This window comes from Linepithema humile, chromosome 5 (genome assembly GCF_040581485.1).
Source record: "Linepithema humile isolate Giens D197 chromosome 5, Lhum_UNIL_v1.0, whole genome shotgun sequence".
NCBI classification, from domain to species: domain Eukaryota; kingdom Metazoa; phylum Arthropoda; class Insecta; order Hymenoptera; family Formicidae; genus Linepithema; species Linepithema humile.
Genome location: NC_090132.1, coordinates 13,877,571 through 13,903,087, shown reverse-complemented (window position 1 = coordinate 13,903,087; position 25,517 = coordinate 13,877,571). Strand labels below are relative to the sequence as shown.

General features: G+C 33.4%; 4 protein-coding genes across 4 annotated transcripts; 2 read left to right on the top strand and 2 right to left on the bottom strand.

Moving 5' to 3' along the window:
• Positions 1-7,335: 7,335 nt before the first annotated feature.
• Positions 7,336-17,608, bottom strand: LOC137000185 (putative uncharacterized protein DDB_G0291608). Its single transcript, XM_067356140.1, has 6 exons — positions 17,555-17,608; positions 17,259-17,333; positions 17,024-17,033; positions 13,851-14,072; positions 13,597-13,746; positions 7,336-7,928 (listed from the first exon to the last, which is right to left on the bottom strand). The coding sequence occupies exons 1-6, from the start codon at positions 17,606-17,608 to the stop codon at positions 7,336-7,338; spliced, it is 1,104 nt and encodes a 367-aa protein (XP_067212241.1).
• On the top strand, positions 11,885-20,055 carry LOC137000163 (putative nuclease HARBI1). The gene is made up of 4 exons (XM_067356105.1): positions 11,885-18,413; positions 18,506-18,802; positions 19,225-19,433; positions 19,671-20,055. Exons 1-4 carry the CDS (start codon positions 18,132-18,134, stop codon positions 19,966-19,968), a joined length of 1,086 nt encoding a protein of 361 aa, XP_067212206.1. The 5' UTR covers positions 11,885-18,131; the 3' UTR covers positions 19,969-20,055.
• On the bottom strand, positions 19,970-23,116 carry LOC137000162 (myb/SANT-like DNA-binding domain-containing protein 3). Its single transcript, XM_067356104.1, has 4 exons — positions 21,829-23,116; positions 21,510-21,723; positions 20,982-21,104; positions 19,970-20,701 (listed from the first exon to the last, which is right to left on the bottom strand). Exons 1-4 carry the CDS (start codon positions 22,027-22,029, stop codon positions 20,385-20,387), a joined length of 855 nt encoding a protein of 284 aa, XP_067212205.1. The 5' UTR covers positions 22,030-23,116; the 3' UTR covers positions 19,970-20,384.
• A 170-nt stretch (positions 23,117-23,286) lies between these two features.
• Positions 23,287-25,328, top strand: LOC137000159 (uncharacterized). The gene is made up of 6 exons (XM_067356102.1): positions 23,287-23,458; positions 23,538-23,670; positions 23,745-23,960; positions 24,053-24,242; positions 24,392-24,612; positions 24,695-25,328. The coding sequence occupies exons 1-6, from the start codon at positions 23,438-23,440 to the stop codon at positions 24,913-24,915; spliced, it is 1,002 nt and encodes a 333-aa protein (XP_067212203.1). The 5' UTR covers positions 23,287-23,437; the 3' UTR covers positions 24,916-25,328.
• The last annotated feature ends 189 nt before the right edge of the window (positions 25,329-25,517 follow it).

Here is a 25,517-nt window from a genome sequence, read left to right as displayed (position 1 = left end):
TAATCAATTTATCATTTATTTATTTATAAAATTTTTTTTTGTGTAAAATATATTTATATATATATTTTTTTTATAGTTACTTATTTTAATTAATAATAATAAAATTACTTAATTATTAGGAGTTGGTTTGATGTGTGAGATTCGTAGGCGATTAGGGTGTACAACGCGACTGTTCTTTTTTATTTTAATTCTTACGTTATTTCTATTCAATATTTCTAAGACCTCATGGGGTCCTGTGTATTGATCTCCAAATTTGCCAGGTTTAGGGCCTTTTAATAAAAAGACTTGATCACCAAGTTTGAATGTTTGTGGGTTTATCTTTTTATCATAGTGTCTTTTCGATTTAATTTTTGCTTCGACAACGTTTTCTCGGGCATTTTTCTGAATTGCGTGGAGTTGACTAACTAAATTTACAAGATATTCGTTGTAAGTTGCTAATTTATCGCCAGATGCTAAAGGTTCATTTGACGGAATTCGTGCTATTTTACCGAAGATTAATTCGTAAGGCGTGTGTTTAGTTGCTTCATGTACACTAGTGTTATAATTATACATCGCGAGACTTATCCATCTATCCCACTGTTTTTGTTCTCTTGCATATTGCTTTAAATATTCTCCTAATGCGTGATGTGATCTTTCTAATGAGCCGTTTGATTGAGGATGGAATGCGGTTGTACGGAATTTACGAATTTTAAATATTTTAGCTACCTTTTTCATTAAGTCACTGATAAAATTTCTACCCTGGTCTGTTAAAATTGCTTTCGGAGAACCGAATACACAAATAAATCGATCGACGAAAGCTTCGGCTACCGTTTCAGCAGTTTGGTCGGATAACGGTATTCCCATGCTAAATTTAGTGAGTTGGTCTTGTAGAGTTAAGATATATTCATTGCCACGTTCGGTTTTAGGCAAAGGTCCTACGATATCCATGGCGACCTTATCGAAAGATGATCCGGGTGTATCGGTAATTATCATAGGTTGTTTGGTTTTTACGCGAACTAGTTTCTTTAATTGACAATGTAAACATTGTTGGATAAAACGCTGTACATCTATTTTTAAATTTTCCCAGTAATAATTATGTTTGATTCTATTATACGTTTTAGTTACTCCGCGATGTCCCCCAGTGGGTAAACAGTGCGTTTCTCCTATTATTATTGGTCGTAGATCTCTAGGTGGATATTTAACTAATCCATTGCAAATAATTAATTTAATTGGTGCGTCAAGGAATATTAATTGTAGCTGATTTTTGACATTGTTCCACGGTACATTGTTAATAAAATCCGTTTTAGCAATACTAAGTGTTTCAATTTTTAAATTTTCAACAGTTTCTTTTAAGTTATTTAAAGCGGTTATGATTCGAGATAAAGTTAATGTTGGGCCTTCTCGTTGTTCTTCGCTTATCGGCAATATTATATGATAATAATTTTTTACTTTAATGGTTTTAGGTTGATTTAACATAAGATTATTTAAATTTGGAAGTTTGTTTCGTTCGAATAACTTTTGCGAACCGGAATCTAAAGGTTTACCGTTTGTATCAACAAAATATGCTATGTTGTCTTTACGTAAGAATAATAGATCGCGAGATTCAATTATATTATTTTTTATTATTTGCTGATTATTAATAGTGGGTTTACTATAATTTTTGATATTGATCTCTTGGTTATTGTCTATATTTTCTTGTTCCTCGTCTTCATCACTGTTTTCTTTATCAGGCGGATCATTTCTATCGTCTAACAATATAATGTTATCGTCTATTTGCTCTTTTATTAAATCATCTTGATCGGTAATTCGACGTCGTGCTGTCCGACTTCTTGTTAGTATTTTGTCATGTGTAGGTGGACTGTGAATTAATGCTCTCTCTATTATTTGTTGATTTGGTTCATCTAATTCTTCTTGGGTAAATGGTATCGAGTCTGTATTATTTTTAATTGCATTTTCGTTTTCTTCGGTGTCGGAAAAATGTAATTCGTTATTTTCTTCCTCGCTATCAGAAAGATGCGATTTGTAATTATCATTTTCTTCAGTGTCAGAGAGGCGTAGTTCGTAATTATCATCTTCCTCTGAAGAATCGGAGAGATACAATTTATAATTATCTTCTTCTTCGTCAAATTCTCTTTGCGTTTTTAAGGTTGTTTTAGCATCTTTAGAGATTTTTTGTTTCTGTCTGCCCTTTCTAACTGGTTTACAATCGACTTCTTCAAGGTTTATAGGATTTCGTGATAATGCATCTGCGTTTATATTCATTTTACCTGCTTTATATTCCACTTCATAATCGTATTCCGCTAATTTTAGTCTCCATCGTAATATTCTCATGTTCGCATCTTGAGCATTCTTAAACCACATTAAAGGCTTGTGATCGGTTACCAGTGTGAATTTTCGTCCGTATAAGTATGGTCGAAAATGTTTAACGCAATAAACTATTGCTAATGCTTCCTTTTCATATGTATCGTATTTCAGTTCGTTATCTGTTAAAGTACGAGATGCATAGGCCACTGGACGATCCTTATTTATTTCTCCTTGCGATAATATTCCTCCTACTGCTATCCCAGAAGCATCCGTTGTTAAAATAAATGGTTTTGAAAAATCAGGATATTGCAATACGGGCTCTTTACATAATAATTGTTTCAATATTTCGAAAGATTCTTCTTGAGTAATCGTCCATTCAAATCGTGTATCGTTTTTTAACAAATTAGTTAATGGTTTTGCCAGTTTTGAAAAATTCGGTATAAATCGTCTATAATATCCAGCGAGTCCTAAAAATTGTTTAATGTTTTTTGGTGTTTTGGGCCTAGGAAATAATTTTACTGCTTCTAACTTCTTAGGATCAGGTTTAACTCCATTTTTACTAATTATATGCCCTAGATAAGTTACTTCTGTTTTTAAGAATTCACATTTGTCCGGTTGTAATTTTAAATTGGCCTTTCGAAGCCTTTCAATTAATAAATTGTATTTCCTTTCGTGTTCTTCCAATGAGGCGGCGTAAATAACGATGTCGTCCATATAAACAAATAATTCCTGGCCTTGTAGTCCTGATAATACTAGATCCATTAAACGTTGAAAAGTAGCAGGTGCATTTTTTAATCCAAAAGGCATTCTATCGAATTCATAATGTCCAAAAGGAGTGGTGAAAGCAGTTTTATGGCCATCTGCAGGATCCATTTTTATTTGATGAAATCCGGAAGCTAAATCACATACGGAGAAGTATTGCGCTCCTCCTAATTGATCAAGAATATCGACAATATTCGGTAATGGATAAGCATCTCCGATTGTTTTATCGTTTAAAGCTCGGAAATCTAAAACCATTCTCCAGCGTTTATTTCCTTTCGAGTCTTCCTTCTTGGGTACTATCCATATGGGTGTATTATACGGTGATTGTGAAGGTTTAACTATACCTCCTGTCAGCAGTTCTTCTACTTGTTTATTTATCTCTTCCTTATGAGATTGCGGAAATCTATATTGCCTCGTGTTTATCGGTCGATCATCCATTGTTGAAATTTGATGTTGTAATATTTGAGTGGCAGTTAAATTTTCTCCAGGTATGTGAAATCGGTCTTGACTCTGTGTAATAAGCCTTATTATGCCTTCTTTTTCTCGTGCGTTTAAGTGTTCCAAACGTAGTAGGTCGACGATTTCTGTAAGGCGATCCTTTCCAGATTTTTCTGCTACTACTAGACACTTGCTACGGGCTGGAGTGTTAACAGCGTCTTGATTTAGATTTTCATGCGGAGTTAACTTCTCCATGCAATCTTTTACTAATTTTTTCACATTTTCATGTTTATGTTTAGATTTCCTCCTGCGCATAAATTTATCTATCATTTCCTGAGTCCTAATTTTCGATAACGTCAAAATTTTCGAAGATGGTTTATTTTTACTCTTAATACTGTCATTAATCGTTATTTTTGGATTAAAATGTTGGATTTTATCCAGTAGCTCTTCAATTGTTACATATGTATCCTGATTTTCTTTTCCATTATTTTTCGAGAGTGATCCAACCTTTGGAAATTTTATATTTTTTAGGGAGGATAGAAAACTTCTCCCTTTTATATTTTTAAAAGAAGATTGTGTCGAATTGCGTAGCGAGGTTTGGTAACTTCCCTCCTCGCAACCGACGGGGTCTGGAGAGGTTTGGTAACTTCCCCCTCCGGGAATGATTTGATGATTCGGAAAAGTACAGAAACTTTTCCCTTCAAAGGATGTAGAGTCACTCATTTCTTTTAACGAGGTCTGACGGCTTTCCTCCCCGTTTTTAGAATTGTTCAATAATTTTGGAGGGACTTGACAACTTCCCTCTCTACTTTCAGGATCATTCTTATTTTCAACGTTATTTTTAATTTTATCTTTATCTTCAATTTTATCTTTATTTTTAATTTCCCTTTTAATTTTATTATTTGACACGTCATCATTTTTGTTTACTTTGATCTTAGTTTTATTTTTACTACCATCTTCGAATTTTTCATTATTATTAATAATGTTAACGTTATTAATGTCTCTATCGTCGAGTTCATCGTTGTTAAATTCATTTTGCATCTTAAGAGTTTCGTCGCTTTCAGGTTGTATCGTCGTCTCTTGCGTTTTCCTTAAACTATCCTGGTTAAGATCAATTTTATGGTCGTCGAGCAGTTCACTCAGGGGCCTGAGTCGAAGGGTAGGCACTCGAATTTCAACTTCTTCGTCCAAAGTGCTTATGACATTCAAATAAGCTTTTCCCGACACGTTTTCCACGATAGTATCTCCCAAATATATTCCGTGCGCTAATTTGATTTTTGGTAAATAACCTACTTTTATTTCTGGATTTTTTATTCTCACGTAAAACAAGGATTCTGATCTGGGTGATGCTACGATAGTTTCTGGAGAAGAAAATGTCACGCAGTTTCCAAAAACGTTTAGTCGTTCGTGTGCGTAATCGATAGTTGAAGCTGTTTGTTTAAAGAAATCGTTTCCTAATATTCCTGATTGCGTAATCGGAAAGTCATCGGCTACTATGTGGAATTTTACTGACTCGCCGAAAAGAGTAAGAGCGATTTCTCCGAGTGTATAAACGGGGTAATTATTTATACCATTTAACTGTAAAACGTTATTATAATTAATATTTAAATTTTGAGGCACAAAATTTTCCTTAATTATGTTAGGACCGGAACCTGTGTCTAGCATAAAAGTTATGGGTAAAATCATTTCGTTAATTTTTATTTGGACAGTAGGTACGCGACTCTGTTTGTTAAGATTTACAGTTACGGGCCGAATTTCCGAAGGGTCACTTTTTACGCATTTTTCTGTGAGGTCGACGGGCGTAAGGTCTGGTCGGACCCCTGCGGTACGCCCGATTTCGAGGGGCCGTTCCCATTTCCCGTGTTTCCTTCTCTTTTACGATTATTACTTGCAATGCGCAATTGACAATTTTCAATTAGGTGCCCGTTTTCTTTACAATAACGGCAAAACGTTCCGTCAGCAGAATTTGCTGGTTGATTAGGATTTGAACGGCAGTTTTTAGCTGTATGGCCCAAGTTATTACAAATTTGACAGATAATTCTGTTTTGATTATTAAGATTTGTTTGCTCGTTTTGTTTTTTCCAACAATTATTGGCAGAATGGCCCGGTCGGTCGCACCACTGGCAAATTATGGAGATCTTATTGTTAAAATTACTTATTTGGTTATTAGAATTATTTAGGCGGCAATTTTTTGCATTATGACCCGGTTTAAAACATAATTGACATTTTATGGTATTTTCCTGCACCATATTTATTGATCGTTGAGCTTGAGGATCACGTAATCGACACTTTTCTGCACTATGTCCGCGTTTTTTACAAATCTGGCAAATTAGGATTTCAGTGCCTAAATTATTTTGTTTAAAAGAGTCTGCCATTTGCATAAGTTTCCTACAATTAGCTGCTGAGTGGCCAATTTTAAAGCAAATTTGACAAATTCTGGAACGATTTTCCTGTACATTATTTCGGTCGGAGTTAGCAGGTCCATGTCGTAAATCTGTAATAGCACGAAGCTCTCTTTCTATGCGTAGGGCATCTGTTACAGTCGCCTGTACGTCTAAGTTTCGAGCGATCCTCTGCTCGATTTCGGGTTTTAGGCCTCGGATGAAACATTTACACATGTCTTTTTCTAAAGATGCTCGCACGTCGTGATCTGTTAACGCGTGTTCTGAACTACGATAGGCTTCTCGTATCTGTTTTCCTAAGAGTTTTACACGATTAGCATAAGTGACGACATCCTCGTCATTCTTTTGATATACGTTTCCTAATTCTCCCTGTAACTGATACACATTTTTAGATCCGCCGTAAATTTGTTTTAGATATTTAGTTAACTGAGCTACTGTTTCGAAATCTTGATCTCTAATTGTTCGTCGCGCCTCGCCTACTATTCGCGTTCGTAAAATTTTAGTAAATTGAGGCTCTGCTTCATGGGGCAACATAGACTTTGCCTCTTCGCATCCTTCGATAAAATAATTTAATGGGATATTTTTTCCGTCGAAAAATGGAACGGCTTCGACCGCGTATTTTAGGGTAGCAAACGGATTACCTTGCGCCATATTTTTCACCCTTTTACTGTCACTTGGACTTAGTTTAAAATTTAAGTGTTCGTTCTCACCACACGGTCTAATAGTCTCGTCACCAGAATCGTCGGAACCGTACTCGGGAGCACTAGGTTCCACTAAAAACGCTTCAATTTCAGGTTCGTTAGCGTTGAATTTAATTTGTTTAGGGACGCGAGCGGAGGAGGCTGCTGGAGTGGATGTGTAAAGTGTATCTAATGTGTCTGATTTAGTTTTCTTTTTGCTTTTTATTGCGGCATTAAATTGTTCTTCTATTTTATCTTTATCGGAGTTAGACCTCGTTGTCATTCCTACCTCTCAAAAATTGCACTTTTCATCCCGGACGAGCCCCCAATTTTTATTCTTTCTATCAAGTCTGTTACGTCCTGATAGATGTAGAATTTTTTTTCGTTGGGCTCGGCGATCGACGTAAACGGACCTGACCGCACGAGCCGAGCGGCACGTTTAGGACTTGCGACGGGTCAGCGACTGGAAGAGTCGTTTTTACTCCGTCAACAAGTCAACCGCTCGTGGTTCCCTTTTTGGGTCAAGGAATTGAATCCCTATTACCCGGGGCGGAACCTTTGTGCGCAATTTGAGAGGGAAGGTGTGAGGGGGGTGACGAACGAGGAGGGTGTGGTTAAATAAAAAAGAACAAAAGTTTAATTTATTAAAGACAACATTTTAATTTGATTGAATTTATAATTAGGATACAAAACTTAATTCTTAATTGCAGGTGCTAATAATTTTATTTGTGTATTCTTTACAAATGTGTGTGTGTGTGTGTGTGTGTGGATTATTCCTCAGGGGAAAGGACTAGATTTAAGAAATCAAACCCTGTAAATTCAGGGTTAGGAAGATGCGGAGGAGGCTCGACGTATTCAATGGTGGTGGCTTCGGAGTTGACGGATATGTTGTCAAACTCCGGATCGTTATGTGGGAGTTCCTCCAGTTGAGCCTCTGCTGGAGGAGGGTGGAAACGGACAGGCGAAGGGGGTCTGTAGTCCAGGAGCTCTTCAAGGATCGGAGAGATGGACCTGGGGGTAGGAAGTGGTGAAATGTCAAGAAAGGGTTGAGGAGATTGTTGAGGAGATTGTTGAGGAGATTGTTGAGGAGATTGTTGAGGAGATTGTTGAGGAGATTGTTGAGGAGATTGTTGAGGAGATTGTTGAGGAGATTCCTGAGGAATCGATGGTGATACGGGAGGTGGGTCGGTTTGAGTGTGTGTGGTTATACGTGGGGTGTGTCGCCTAATTCTAACGGGTCTTACGGTGACCCTCGCCGCGTATCTAAGGTATGGTGGGAGGAATATAGCTATGCAGAGAGCGAATGCCGAAAGGTCCGAGCGATTCCGCCGATTGTTGAGTCGCGGCAAATTTTTAGTTCTCACTGATAAATAGCACAACAAAGTTTATAGGGACGGAGCACAAAATAATAATAAAGAGAGGAAAAATAAAACAAATGAACTAACTTACTCGTTACAGGATACTTTCGGATTGAGTTGAATGTGTACGGTGGTTTTGAGCAGGCGCCCCGTTGAGGGATGGTGTGTAGGCGTCGGACCCTTTTGTCAACGTGTGGGCACCCTGCTGCTGGATGGTGTCGTCAGGGTGATGAACCCTCTACTTGGTCGTGACAAAGTATCGACCTTTTTTATTTCGCGGCCAGAACTACTCGGAAAACTGTCTTAAGGACTTGGCAAAACTTGCTTGATAACTGAGTGACTAATTGGGTATAATTGCGCTTGGAGCCACCAAAACACGGGTTTTTATACCCTTTCCTTGGGGTGGATCCATTTGGAAAATCTTAGGTTTTTGAAGCGGGGATCGAATAGGAATTAGTCTTGTGAGAAGATTTTTAATGTGGGGGAGGATGGCGTCATTTTTAACTAATAGGATTAGGTTTAGGTAATTAAGTTACTTGGAATGGGGGTAGGAAGAAAGGGCCCCTAACGAATAAGGAATAGCGTCGTTTCGGGTCCATATGCGATGGGGGTAGGTTTTTGAGGTGGCGTAACCCGGTTGGTGTTAATTAGTATAGGTGGGGTGCATCTCAGTGTCTTAAGATCTAGGTGGGCGTAGTCTTTAGACCGTACGACGGAATGAAGGGTGGTCTATAGAGGTGCTTGCCCCGATTCCCGGCTTTCGGATTGGAGGGTTGAGAATCGGTATATGAGTTCGCGAGGCCTTGGGTCACTGATCTAATAAATTTGACAGTTTACGACTGTCGCGTGGCCCTGGGGTCGCGTGGAGAGTGCGATTAATGCATCTCGGTTTCCCAGACCTACTGAACACGTGCACCGTATCAGGTGTCATGCCTTCTAGGCGTGCGACTGTGGTCATTACCCGATCGTCACTCGGTAAAATCCTATCTATTAGGGTTCCCGTAGGCAGAATCCAAGTATATGGCTAGCTAGTGCCAGTTTTTATTTCCTACTTTAAACATCTGGAGTCGACTAAAGACTCCGGTTACCGCAAGTTTTGACTTTTATGATTTTTCTGACGACGATAGGCACGCTGACCGACCAAGGTATTTTCAAATATCTATCCCCCTTGCTATTTTTCTCTGTGAGAAAGTTCGAGCTCATGGTGTCTCGTGAGAAAAACAGCTCTGGCGTTATAATATTCTTTAAAAGTTTTTTGTTGGTCCCGTGTTTACTAGGTCTGGTATTTAATAAAAAGAAAAGAATCGTGAAGTCTGATCAGGACGTAACAATAGTTAAGAAATTAATATTTAATGAAATATTTCATACTATATGTAAAATTATGTTAAATGAAAGTATTACATATCTAAAAAATTGTTCAATTTTTGGAAATTGTATTCATAACTTTTTACGACGAATATTGCGAACCAGTAAACACAAAATAACAGTAATATAACATTAATGTAATAATTTCCCACTCAACAATATAAATGTTACGTACAAGGCGTGTTATATTGCAGTTACATTGTTGAATAAAAAATAATAACGTTGACGTTATATTGCTGTTAATTTGTGTTTACTGGGAAAGAATCGATTTATATAAAATCGATTTATATAAAAAAATTAGGATAATTTCTTTTAAAAAAATGAAGCGGATCTTTAAATTTCTGAAGCGCCTCCACTTAAGGTCAAACTAATATATCCGTATCTTTTTTGTTTGAAATCAAACAACTTTTATGTTAAGCATTTCTTCCTATCTCCAAAATTGTGGATATTATTCAGGTGACCGATCTTAGGTGAGACACTGTATATGTATACAAAATTTGTCTTATATTATATATTACTTACATTACTTATACATATTTTTATTTTTTAATTTAATTACATGTATAAATGTATGTAATGATGTTCCATAAACTTTAAAATACAGTAAGAAAAAAATTAAAAATCTCAGATTTTCGAACTCTGATCTGAAAGACTAACCGTTTTCTATTAAGCCACCGCGTGTATTGTTATTGCGTGTACATTAAAATTATTATTATTATTCTTTACGATTAATGTTATTTGTTTAAAAATGAAATAAGGAAAAATAATTTTTAATACAGATGTCTTGTGCATAAAAATATGTATTTTATTATACATACTGTTGCGCCTGTGCTTTTCGCCGCTGATGCTGTGTGTTACAGCTGACGGACCGATCGATAATATCGATCGGTCACTATAAAGTTAAAGCCATATGGCATTTGTAAATAACAAGAGTTTCTCTTATATTTGTTGTCAAGACGATATCGATTAGCGGTTTAAAGGGTCTCTATGACAGTTTGTAAACAAGCTGTCATATGTCAGATCTTCGGTAGCTGTCTGCTCGAGCGGACGTTTATGACAGCTCTGATATATTGAATTATATTTCCGGTTATTATTTGTTGAATGTTGAGTGTTCATAATTAAAGTGTTCTCTCTTATAAAGTGTTGTGTTGTTTTACTTATTTTCTGCGAGTTCCGTTGACGCATGTGATATCTCGTTCTGCGGGCGCAACAATACATAAAATTTTGTTTAATCAAATAAAATTTAATGTATTGTTATATAGGTATATAATTTATTTATATATTTTGTATTATAAAAAGATCTTATACATATATACATCATAAAATTTTTTTATTAATAACAAATAATTATAAGACGTATATTATTATGCTTCAATAAAAAAATCACTGCTAACAAAGTATATAACACACATATCTATATGCGGAATGTATTTCTGTTTAATAAATTGTGGCTGTAGCACGGATACAATCAACTTTTTATCGGCATTGAAAGTAGATGTTATTCTTTTACCGACATCGAAAATGGATGCAGCTCTTTCATCGACACTGAAAATGGACGTGACTTTTTTATCGACATGGAAAATGGACGTGGCTATTTAGTTCCTAAGCCGGCCGGAAATGGACGTGCGTCACTAGCGTACGGCCTAGAGAAAGCGTCGTACGGAAAACGGCAGCGTGGCCTCTCTCAGGTTTCTCTCTGGTTGCACATTTCGGCTCGATTTTTGAGACGACGCCTCCCGCTCTCCCACTACCGCCCGGCCGCTGGCGGCCGAACCGCCGATAGCTCTGGCTCAGGAGCGTTTTATATTAGAAATAGGCTGGATTGTTTAGGCATTTCTCAGGAAATCGTAACATTTTCTTCACTACATAAATAATGTTTATGTAAGAAAAAGGGTGCTTTCCGTATAACAAAAAGTATTTATTTCTTTAAAAGAACACAGCTTGACGTCCACTAACTACGTGACAACGTGACCGTTTCTAAAAACTGTCTACCGACTTCTTTTTCAACAGTCCTCTCCTCTCCGTCTCGCCTGCGACACCAGCGACAAACACGTTTCCTATAGGTGCCCTCGCGTGCGTCAGGATTGGACGGTATAGGTGCCCCTGGCAGCAGCCGGCGGCCGCTTCGAATTTTTGGCGTCTTATTTTTAAATTTGCTTACATTTATTTTTATTAATACATAATATATATATATATATATATATATATATATATATATATATATATATATTTAATTATTAATGAAAATAAACATTATTTATTACACAAACATTATTTATTATTAAACATTATTTATGTAGTGAAGAAAATGTTACGATTTCCTGAGAGATGCCTAAACAATCCAGCCTATTTCTAATATAAAACGCTCCTGAGCTAGAGCTATCGGCGGCTTGGCTGCCAGCGGCCGGGCGGTAATGGGAGAGCGGGAGGCGTCATCTCAAGAATCGAGCCGAAATGTGCAACTAACGCCGAGCTCTGATTTAACTAGAGCACTAAAGATGTAGGTATTCTCACGTCTGCTTACATCTCCGCCATTTTTGTTCCATTCCCCCACTCCTTGCCCTCTTGCCTCTGTCGCTGAGCAATGCTGCCAGAAACGAGCGGCGGCATCACACTAATACAACCGAGAACCGATGACGTCACCCTATCCGTGTGAGCTCGACCCGGTCGACCAATGGAAGAGAACGCCGTCTCCCTTCCACCGAGCCGACGCAACAGACGATAAATGCTAAGAAGTAAGTGTTTCTAAGGCATGTGGCTGGAATATGAAAAATCCCGTGTTCGAGATTTGCTTCTCGCAACTTTCTTTTCTTTTTTCCGCATTTGTTTCTAACAGTGTAAATTATCAAATAATCTTTTTTTTGCTTAAAAAATAATAGTTTATATTTATTAATAATATTCGCATATGTTAAAACTAACAATTTTTGAAATAATTCAGATTTGCTATTGTCAATAGAAAAATGAAGTTATTTTGCAATATTGCAACAAAGTGTAAATTTAACATATACTATGTTCTTGCCATTCGCCTTATTCGTTTAGCCATGCTTGCTTTGGCATTTATGTCTATCGACTCGAAAGATTTTACATACCTGTAAAACTTTTAATTATTTCCCAACTTACAATTAGTCACTCGCGTCCTGATATTTTTTCTTCCGTTCAATAATTTTCTATTCGTACATTCGGAGAATCCGAATAGTGAGATCAATAATGTACTTAATTTTCGTACACTCTAGTATCTCAATCTGAGATCGGTGTACATTTTAACGTGTCAAATGTAGACGAATTATTTCTATATAAAAGATAATTAAAATTTTCACACCAACAATCTATGATATATGCTCCATATGCCATATTATATTTTATTCCATTTTTAATCATTTATTTTAAACTACTGCATATTAGCAAAAGTTACTGTACTATGGAGATGAGTGGAGGAGACGGTAACATATATTATAAATGCAGTCAGATTTATTGTACTCTTGTTAAAATATTGTAAAAATAATGTATTATTAGTAATTATAATAGTATTTATTAGTAATTATAATAGTATTATTAATAGTGGTCTTCCGCACCACCTTCGAGGTTCCACTAACGGCGCGTTAGGTTTTTTTAGTGGACCTTCGCCAGGAGCCCTATTATACCACATTTCATTAATCTTTCTATATATTTCTTTTATACATATGTGATGTCATTTGCAGACATGTTAGTAATATTTTATTTATCTATAAATATGTGACGGGATAGAGAGTTAGCACGAGATAATTGATTTTATTTGAAATTTTATTTTATATATATGTAAAATAAATCTTAATATAAAATTATCACAATATGACTAGTCAATATATATTTATTATAATGTTATCACATAAATTAGATTAAAAAACATATTATTAATAATAATAATAAATCAATAAAAAAATATAAAATAAAAATATAAATAAAAAATTAAAAAATAATAAAAATATCGTCAAAAATAATAAAAATATAAATAAAAAAAATATAAGTATATTGTATAAGTAATATAAGTTAAAAAATAAAAATATAAATAAAAAATAGAAAAGATATTAAAAAATAAAAATATAAGTATATTGTATAAGTAAATAAGTTAAAAAATAATAAAAATATAAATAAAAAATACAAAAAAAATATTAAAAAATAAAAGTTTGTTAAAAAAATAAAATTAATATTAATATGAAATTAATATATAAAATTATTTTTATATTTATCTAATATTTTTTTAATTTATATAATATTTTTTTATTATGATATGGCCTCTTCCGCCCTGGCCACCTCTCGGTCCCCATCCACCTCTGCCACCCCATCCACCTCTGCCGCTCCATCCACCTCTGCCTCCCCATCCACCTCTGCCACCCCATCCACCTCTGCCTCCCCATTCACTTCTTCCACCTCGCTGGTGATACCAGCGAGCGCGAGACTTTCCGCCTCTTCTCCTTTTTTCTAAAAAATAAGCACATTTACAGATAAGTACTATATTAAATAAAACAATCATGCATATAAATTAATCATTTAGTTACAAAAAATAAAAAAAAAAAATAATGTACCTCTTGTTTGTTCCTCCGGCTGCTGCTGCTCTTGGATATTTTCTGTGTTTGTATTTTGCTGCTGCTGCTGCTGCGTTGTTGCACCACTACTTATTAACAAATGCAGCTGCTGCTGCATTTGTACCAATTTTTCTTGTTGATGCAACATTTGTTGCATCAACTGTTGTACAGCAGCATCTTTCTCCTCCAGCGTCATACTTTCCACTCTTTGTGTCATGTCCTCTGCAAAAATTAATATATATTTATTAAATTAGTAATACATTTATGAGTTTAAAAAAAATAAAAACTGTTATATATGTATAAGAGAGGAGAAAGAAACTAAAGATTAAACATTTTGCTAACAAAATAAATAACATGAAAAACGGTAGAAGAATTATGAGCTACAGCTAAATAATATGTGTTAACCTTTCTTATATTTACAAAATTGTCTTTAAGAATATAAACAGTTGACTATTCGACCATTCTCAATATACATAAAATTAAAAGAATCAGCAATTTTAATATTCAAAATACATAAAATTAAAAATTTTAATCTTTAAGCAAGATTTAATGTAAATTTTTTTAAAAAGCTATGCTACTTGAGAAACTTGCAACATAGAAACAATAGATTGAGATTAGCGATTATTGGAGTAACGTTATATTATAATAAAGATTCTCTACGTAGAATAGAGAAAATATTAGGAATAGGAATAAATATTAAATATTAGGAAAATCAAATTGGAATTATTTTATTTGAAATAAGATAACGAAATGTATTAATTATTCCTAATTCTTAACACATAATTCTAGTCATAATCAATCTAGTCATCACTCTTATGCCGTTTTTCATATTATTTAATTAAAAATTTTATTTTTAATTAATAAATAATAATAATTTATATCTCTTATGATGATTTTAATAATAATTTAATTTTCTACTTACGATCCATATTTCGCAATATTCTTCAAATCGACTTTTCCGTCAAGTGTATTAACTGATAAGGAACCGAAGGAACTAGTCTGATCTCTGTTTGTACGCGACTTATAAACACAATTGAGGACGCGGATCAACGAAATTGCTCTGCGCTCGAAATCGTGTAAAAATATCGTCTAAACGTCTCGAAGCATGAAAATTTTGAAAGTCGCAAAATTAATTTTTTTTAAATTATAGTAGGCTTGTAGAGAATGATGAGACGAAACTTTTTTCTATTTGCAGTTTTTTTGTTCGATGCTTATTTTTAATAATAAAAATAAAAAATTGAAAAATTTTTATTCCCAAATTCAATAAGATTTTAAGATATAAATCGTCGTAATTTTGCCAAATTTTGTTGAAATTGTTTAAAATTTGGTATATCTGCAAATGACACTACACTTGTAAATGACAAGAGTAAAAAGAGTATCTTGTCTGCAAATGACACCACACTTGTAAATGACAAGAGTAAAAAGAGTATCTTGTCTGCAAATGACACCGCACTTGTAAATGACAAGAGTAAAAAGAGTATCTTGTCTGCAAATGACACCGCACTTGTAAATGACAAGTGTAAAAAAAGTATTTTGTCTACAAATGACATCACATATGTATAAAAGAAATATATAGAAAGATTAATGAAATGTGGTATAATAGGGCTCCTGGCGAAGGTCCACTAAAAAAACCTAACGCGCCGTTAGTGGAACCTCGAAGGTGGTGCGGAAGACCACTATTAATAATACTATTATAATTACTAATAAATACTATTATAATTACTAATAATACATTATTTTTACAATATTTTAACAAGAGTACAATAAATCTGACTGCATTTATAATATATGTTACCGTCTCCTCCACTCATCTCCATAGTACAGTAACTTTTGCTAATATGCAGTAGTTTAAAATAAATGATTAAAAATGGAATAAAATATAATATGGCATATGGAGCATATATCATAGATTGTTGGTGTGAAAATTTTAATTATCTTTTATATAGAAATAATTCGTCTACATTTGACACGTTAAAATGTACACCGATCTCAGATTGAGATACTAGAGTGTACGAAAATTAAGTACATTATTGATCTCACTATTCGGATTCTCCGAATGTACGAATAGAAAATTATTGAACGGAAGAAAAAATATCAGGACGCGAGTGACTAATTGTAAGTTGGGAAATAATTAAAAGTTTTACAGGTATGTAAAATCTTTCGAGTCGATAGACATAAATGCCAAAGCAAGCATGGCTAAACGAATAAGGCGAATGGCAAGAACATAGTATATGTTAAATTTACACTTTGTTGCAATATTGCAAAATAACTTCATTTTTCTATTGACAATAGCAAATCTGAATTATTTCAAAAATTGTTAGTTTTAACATATGCGAATATTATTAATAAATATAAACTATTATTTTTTAAGCAAAAAAAAGATTATTTGATAATTTACACTGTTAGAAACAAATGCGGAAAAAAGAAAAGAAAGTTGCGAGAAGCAAATCTCGAACACGGGATTTTTCATATTCCAGCCACATGCCTTAGAAACACTTACTTCTTAGCATTTATCGTCTGTTGCGTCGGCTCGGTGGAAGGGAGACGGCGTTCTCTTCCATTGGTCGACCGGGTCGAGCTCACACGGATAGGGTGACGTCATCGGTTCTCGGTTGTATTAGTGTGATGCCGCCGCTCGTTTCTGGCAGCATTGTCGCTGAGCTGAGAAGTTTATGATGATTAGGTTATGGTTTCTAAGCTGCTCGAACCCTGTGTTTACGTGTATTTTGATTATCCGACTGTGAACAAAAAAAGATACAAAATGCCTTGCTGCGTTGCGGTCAATTGTACCAATAGAACAGAAAAAGGTGTTTGAGTATTTGCATTTCCTGCGGATGATGTTCGTCGACAGCAATGGATACGTAATCTCCGCAGAGAGTCTTGGACACCAACCAAATCATCGTGCCTCTGTGAAGTAAGTTTATTCTCTGAAATTTCCAATTTACGTAGCTTTTTCTGTTTGTTTAGAATCATGGATCGCTTTTTAAGTGTAGTTTAGATTTGTCATCGTTTGAAATTACATAAATATGAATAATTGTAATCAATAAGGACATTTATCTTATAAGCAGTTTTTTTATTTCAGAAACATTTTGAAGAATCACAGTTTGAGACTGGTCGAGCAGATAATTGGCGAAAATTAAAACCAAACGCCATACCAACACTTTTCGATATACCTGATCCACCCTGCAATAAATAAAAATGAAACAGATGTACCAAATACAAATGCCACTGCTGAGAAAAACGTAAATTTTTTCATTAATCTTATGTTTATATTTAATCACTCGTACGATGTGTACAAAAGTATTAGTCACGCCCATAAATATAATAATAATAAATAAATGAATAAATAAACAAACAAATTAATATATCATTTCTTTTACCTTACTGTAATGTATCATAGAAACTTACGTCTTTTTCAGCAGTGGCATTTGTATTTGGTTCATCTGCTCGACCAGTCTCAAACTGTAATTCTTCAAAATATTTCTGAAATAAAAAAACTGCTTATAAGATAAATGTCCTTATTGATTACAGTTATTCATATTTATGTAATTTCAAACGGTGACAAATCTAAACTACACTTAAAAAAACGATCCATGATTCTAAAGAAACAGAAAAAGCTACGTAAATTAGAAATTTAAGAGAATAAACTTACTTCACAGAGGCACGATGATTTGGTTGGTGTCCAAGACTCTCTTTTTGTTCACATTCGGATAATCAAAATACACGTAAACACAGAGTTCGAGCAGCTTAGAAGCCATGACCTAATCATCATAAACTTCTTAGCTCAGCGACAGAGGCGAGAGGGCAAGGAGTGGGGGAATGGAACAAAAATGGCAGAGATGTAGCAGACGTGAGAATACTCACGTTTTATAGTGCCTTATTCTTAGCTCAGCGAGGGCGAGCTAAGAAGCTAAAAGGGCGAGAGGGCAAGGAGTGGGGGAATGGAGCAAAAATGGCGCAGACGTGAGAATACTCATGTTTATAGGCCCGTATTCATAGTCCAAACTTATTTTTAAGATCGCCTTAAGTTCGGTCTTAAGACGCCCTCTAGATTCATAGTTGTGACTTAAGGTAATCTTAAGATCACGCCTTAAGTATTACCTTTGTGAAGACTGTCTTCAAATAAGACAATCTTAAATGACGTAAAAAAGTGAAAATAAGACCGTCTGTGTGAAGTCCAGTCAAATGAGCTCTTAAGGTGATCTTATTTGAAATCGCTAGTGAAAAAAGTGTGGTTACAACGTGGTATTGTGTCCTAAAAGCTAAAGCTAAGCAAGAAAAATGGATATTCAAGCAATAAATATTGAAGAAATTGAAGACATCGAAGATGTTAGAGTGATACGAATTCCGAAACGATATATCCGTGATGCAAATAACCCATTCGAATTTTACGAAGAATCAGAATTTAAAAGACGCTTTAGATTCTCTAAAGAATCGATTTTATATGGAATATTACCTAAAATAGAACAGTATTTGACGAAGATCAATAATCGTGGTTTACCTGTTTCTCCTGCTATACAATTGTTAGTTTGTCTACGGTTTTACGCAAGTTCAAGTTTTCAGGTTAGACGCATGATAATATATATTTTATAGATTATTTTATTTTATATATACATGTATTAGATAATTAAAATAAATGCGTTTTAACGTTACAGATGGTTATTGGAGATACAGTAGCATTATCACAACCAACAATATCTAGAATTGTATTTCGTGTATCTGCTCTACTTGCTAGTTTGATAAAAGAAAGTATAAAAATGCCTACTAGTCAAGAAAGAAAAAATGAAAATTATCAACTATTTCGAATTCTTGGATATGGTAACGGAGCAATTGGTTTACCTGGGATTGATGGTGCAATTGACTGCACACATATACGCTTAACACATACACGATTTTATCGTATTGATGAAGTATATCGAAATAGAAAAGGGTACTTTTCATTAAATGTACAGGTATGTTACTATAATTCATCCCAGCAAATTAAAGTAACATTGGGTGCTTTTTATTTAGCGATCATAAATATAATTCTATCTTTGTTGTTCGCTGTTGTTGAAAAAAAAATTAGAATGATGCTTTTGTCGACTTGTGTCGCTAAATGGAAAGCACCCAGTAATATAACATTTAATGTTTCAATATCCTATTCAAAAATACTAACTGTTATGTAACACACACACACACACACGCGCGTGCGCGCGCGGCATGTTATATTACAGTTATATTGTTGAGTAGGACATTGAAACACTTATATTATCGTTACTTTGTGTTTGCTGGAATAATTGATAATTATACTAATAATTATTTATATAATGCTAACATATATATATATATATATATACAATACACATTTAATTCTTTATTTGCTTCAATATAACAGACCGTAGTTGGACCACGAATGGAATTTTTGGATGTTGTACCAGAATATCCTGGCAGTCAGCATGATAGCAGGATTTTCCAAAATTCAAGAATATATATGCAGTATATGCAGGGAAGATTAAATGGAAAACTAGTTGGTGATTCTGGTTATCCGACTTTACCATTTCTTTTAACACCAATAGGAAATCCTCAGACAGACGAAGAAATAATGTAAGAAATCTTTCTCGTTTAATATCAAATACTCTCAATCGTATATTACTTTATTAGAAATATTTATTGAATAGCGAGTGAAATTTTTTTTGCATTCATACTGAATAATTTTATATAATTCTGCAAGAGAGATATATGTATTTAATCAGATTGGAAATTTATTCAATTCATGTGTCGCATAATTCAAATATTCAAATATCTATTTTGAAATTTTATATGTATTATTTTTGCACACAGGTACAATACTATTCACGGAAGAACGAGACAAATTGTAGAAAGAACATATGGCATATGGAAACGACGATTTCCTTGTCTATCAAGAGGACTTGGCACAAAATTGTTATGCTCTACAACTATCGTAATAGCATGTTCAGTGCTACACAATCTTGCTCTTATATTCCGTGATGAGCTTCCTGAGGATGAAGAAAATGACCCACATGATGAATATGAAGAAGTTCCGGTAGATCCACCACATTGGCAGCCAGGAGAAGGGTTTGCAGCAAGACAAGCTCTCATTGAACGTTTATTTCGATAAATTTAAAAAAACATTAATTATGCTGTATACATTATTAATTTTGATACATATTTATAAATATATTTATATAACCGTATATATCATTATCAATCATGTACAAAAAATAAACCAATTTTTTAAAATTATGATTGTGAAGTATATATTATATAAAATATCAAATAAAATTATAAAACATTTATAACACCTATAATCTATTGTTGAATTTAAATTATGTATAATTTAATATTAATTCTACATAATCTATATAATCTAATTCTAAAAAAATAAAAAGGTTAATAAAAATTTTGTATATATTTATATATATATTTATTTTAACATATATAATAACATATATAGATACACAAATAATTATTTAAACAAAGTAACTTTTTTTATAAGTATAGTTTTATAAGTTAAGTTTTTAATATATGAGTTTTTTATTTTGAGTCAAGTGGATTATAAATACGATCTTTTTCTTTTTTTAGTTGAAGTTCTGCTAATTCAGCTTTTGCTGAATTAGCTCTTATTTCTAATGTATTGTTTTCTTTTAAATGAGTTTCTCTTATAGCAGCCATCCTTTCTTCATGCCTTAATTTGACCTCTGCTAACTGTTGTTCCTGCTCTATTATAAATTTTATTCTTTGAATTTTAACTTCTTCTTCCGTTTCTCTTTCTGTGAATTTGCGTTTTTTCGCAGCTTTGCTAGTGTCGGTAGGCTTGTTAGTGTTGGTTATAAAGTTGGTTATAAAATTTTCTGTAAAAAAAATATAATATATTTAAAGGTGTTAAAAAAATCATTTTATATATACGTACATTTTATATACCCATTACACATGCACATGAACGTACGCATAAACACACACACACACACACACACACACACACACACACACACACACACACAATGCGTTATTCATTAAAGATAAGTAAAATACAAAAATACTACAATATGAAAAAAAAAATAAATACAAAAACAATACAATATGTTATTCATTAAAGATAAATGTAAAAATATACATTTGAATAGTACATACCTTTGGCAACTGATGTTATAGTTTCACATAATATTGTTTCATTTTCTTTATTATTTTCTGCAAACGTTTCTACAAATTCAATGTCTACATCCTCGCTGCTATTTTGCACCATTTGTCTTTGATCTAGAATTCAAGAACAAATAAAACAAAGCTATAAGTGAAACAATAGCTGTTTTAAGAACTTAATAAAACTTCATATTTTAATGAAAACAAAAACATAGTCAATTGTTAAACATTTTTCAGTTAAAACACAATGCCCATATTTTTTAAATATATCTCAGTAAACATGAACTGACAATAACATAACATTATTAATATTATAATTTTTTACTCAACAATGTAACAATTGCAATGTAACATGCAATTGCATTGTATGCAACAGTTATATTGTGGGAAATTATAATATTGACTATTACGTTACTGTTAATTTGATGCTTACTTGATTTACTTCTTTGCGCACATGCTTTTTAACTATTATTATCCTTCGCATTCCAATTTGATAATTACTATTGATAAATGAATACTTACCTTCTATTTCATTGTCATTCATATTTGATGAAAATAATACAGGGGCTGTAGCCATTAAAGTAGGTGCTATTAGAGCAACATCTGGATCTATTTCCGTAGAAGGTTTTTCCGGTCCTCCACCTGTAGCAAATCTAGCTTGCCTTTCTTTCGTTATTATATCTCTTTGGTTTTGTTTAAGATTAGTCCACAACTTCTTTAATTGCTGTATGCTTCTCTATAATGTTAAAAGAATATTAGTACAAAATGATATGTATGCTGATATGCAAACACATAACCTAACATAACTTATATTCCATAATAAATAAAAATTCTCTCTTACTTCTTGGATAATTAATGAGGAATTATTAAATTCTTGGCAGATACAATCCCACGCAGCTTCTTTTTCGCGTAGTGTATTAATATTACTTTTTTTACATTCGATAACTTGTTTATATTTGTTTAAAATTTGTAAGAAAAGACTTTTTTCCGCTGGCGTATAATGCTTACTTTTGCTTTTATTTTCCTTTTCTATTTTTTCCATTTTTTATCTTTTTTATAAGATTCTTTTTGCACTTATAAGATAAAAAAAAGTAAAAATGTTTATGCACATACTACGAAATCAGACTAACCTGTAATTTCAAAGCAACGAGCAGAATAGCCTTCTGTCATTGGTTGTTTCAACGGAATTATTCCGAAAATTTCCGAACGCAAACGAGCATTGTCTTAAGCACGGTCTTTATAAAGATAGTCTTATACGACACAAGACGATCCTAAGGATTAGCTTCTTCTTAAGAATTATCTTATACATAGATTATGAATTTATAATGTCTTAAGACGATCTTAATTGAATAAGATGATCTTCATGAAGATGATCTTAAGCATTGCCTTGAGAACGGACTATGAATACGGGCCATAGTGCCTTACTTTAACTGATCAACTTAAAATCAAAACTATGGTCGGTATTCATAGTCCGTTCTTATATTCAAAATCGTCTTAAGCACGAACTTATATTCGCTCTCTTCGTTAGACACAATCTATGTGTGACGAAGAGAGCGAATATAAGTCCGTGCTTAAGACAATTTTGAATATAAGAACGGACTATGAATACCGCTCTATGTATTATTTATATATTTTTCAATAAAAAGAAAAATTAATTTAATATTAATTATTTTATTATACACACAAGTCTTTGGCTTTTTGTTTTACAAAAAATAAAGATATATTAAAATATGCATTTTTACTTGAAATTTTTAAATTAAATAAAAAAATAACTTTTAAATTATTTAAAAATATTATTAAAAATTAATTAAAATATTTTCCATATCTGACAAGAAGAGTTTATCAGTTGAGAAACGCAAATCGTAACCAAACTTTAAGGGTGCCGTCACATACAGCCCGTAATCCGTAATCCGCACCGAAAGTCCACAAAAGTTACTAGGTATTTCGTCCGTAACGTTACGTGTGTTTTTATCTCCTTGTGTCCCATGGAGCCGTAATTTCATGAAATTTCCGTAAAAGTTACTACAAGTTACTAGTTATTACTAGTAATGCTTTTTTTAATTTTATTTATTTAATTAAATTTGACGATTTAATTAAAACTTTTGTTAAAATTATAATATATTCTGTAGTTTTCTTATAAATAAAATACAAATAAATAATTATAATTTGTTAAATAAAAAATAGTATTACCGTTACGACTGTATTTACGGCTCCATGGGACACAAGGAGATAAAAACACACGTAAGGCCGCCGGCACACGAGATGATATTGAGACGGAACGGAACGGAACGGAAGCGGAACAAGCGGAACAAGCGGAACCGTAACGGAATCAATCACAGGTCTTTCGTGTTCCGTGTTGAATTGTCAACTTTCGTTACATTCAGCGGAACGCATAACCTCATTTAAATAAATAACGGATAATCTCATTTGCATAAATAAGTTTATGCAAAATGAACGTGAGCGAAGGAATCGTAAGTGATATAACGAACTGAGTAACTGTAGTTGATATATTAGTCTATATTAATTTGTAATGTACAAATGTGTTAACAGAATTTAAAATGCGGCTATTGTGGCTGGCTTATCGCGGGATCCTGTGGTAATATATTTCGGCACAAATGTTTCAAGAAATTCTCAGAAGAAATGCATGCATTGCATGTTGATGAGAACCATGTTGCAAGAATGAGTATGTGTTTCTATTTTTATAAATTATTAATTTCAGTAAATTTTATATAATTGTAATAATATTGTATTTTGAAGTCGCGAGAAATTACTACAAAGAAAATGACCCACAAAATACAAGCGTAATCCCTGTCGAGGACAATTCAAAATCAATATCAGACGATAGTGATGAGATTTTAATCGAACTTGTCTTCCAAAGACCCGCAATTTGGAACTATAAATTACCTTTAAGGGATAGGACCAAATTAAAGATCGAGGCTCTTTGGGTGGAAATTTCGAATGTGATGGGAGGAGGTAATATCTTAAATATTTATATCGTAAACAAGATAAAGAAATATGGAAAGTATGTTTTGAAATATAATATAAGAATTATATTTACAATGTAGGTAAAGCGACTCCTACATGGGCTAAAACTCGCTGGAGAGATTTACGTGATTCCTATGTAAAAGCGAGAAAGAAAGCAAGAGCTTATATTCCAAGTGGATCCGACGCAGAGAGTGCAACAAAATTGCGATCTACTTCGTTCAGATTTTTTAAACAAATGCAATTTTTAGAAGTAGCTTACACTACAGAAACGTAAGTATATTATTTATTAATGAATGTTCATAATAAAAATTAAACTGAAAAACAGATAAGCTATTTGTAGATTATAATTTCAGGTTATGTCTACTATGGAATATATGTATAATGTAAATTTTTCGTTTTTAAATTTTTTAATTTTGCAGCACGATAAGCTCACTGGACCCGATTCCGTTACAGATCAGTCAAAATTCTAATGCAGATTTAGATGGATGTTTTAGTGGAGCTGCAACAAATGTAGATGCATTAACAGTGCCACTAGGGCCATCGCCAATAAAAGTACCCAGTGGACCATCATCAGCTCCTCTTCTGTTAATTTCTGAAACAGCAGTAACAAGAGCTAGTCCAGCATTAACAAAAAAAAGAAGTACATAATGCATTAATTGAAAATACATATTCTTTGCTTCGTATTTATGTTCATACATGCTAATTGTTTGTTTCTTGTATAGAGTATCAAGACACTGATCCAAGTGGAGTTGCAACAGATGCAGATGCATTAACACTGCTACAGAGGCCATCACCAATAATAGTGGAACCTAGGGCGGTATTCATAGTCCGTTCTTATATTCAAGATCGTCTTAAGCACGAACTTATATTCGCTCTCTTTGTCAGACACAATCTATGTGTGACGAAGAGAGCGAATATAAGTCCGTGCTTAAGACAATCTTAAATATAAGAACGGACTATGAATACCGGCCCTAGTGAACTATTATCGGCTCCTCTTTTGTTAACTTCCGAAACAGCTGTAACACCAAAAACTAGTCCTGCGTTAACAAAAAATAAAAAAAGTAATGCATTCCTTGAAAATAAACGCTCTTTGCTTCGTATTTATATGTCCACACATGCTAATTGTCTGTTTAACAATTTTTATTTTGTGTTCACAATACTACACAATGCTACACACAGCTTTGGAAGCTTTTCCTTTCTTCGTTTATCAAAGAGTTCCGTGTTCCGTCGATGCAAACCCCTAATGTCCCATGGAGCGGAAAAATAGCTGCGAAATCAAGTTTCAGCCAATCATAAAATAATTGTATATGGATATTTAAAATTACATGTCAAAAAAAATACATTTTATTTTTACTATTTTATCGTATATTATATTTCATGTTATTATATTTATATTGCGTCACTTTTTGCCTAAAAAATATTGCAAATAACATGCAAATATTTATTTTATATCATATCGAGTATTCCGCTTCCGTCTACATTCCGCTTCATGGGACATAAGGACATAAGAAACAACGGAACAAAACGACGGAAAAAGATAGAGCT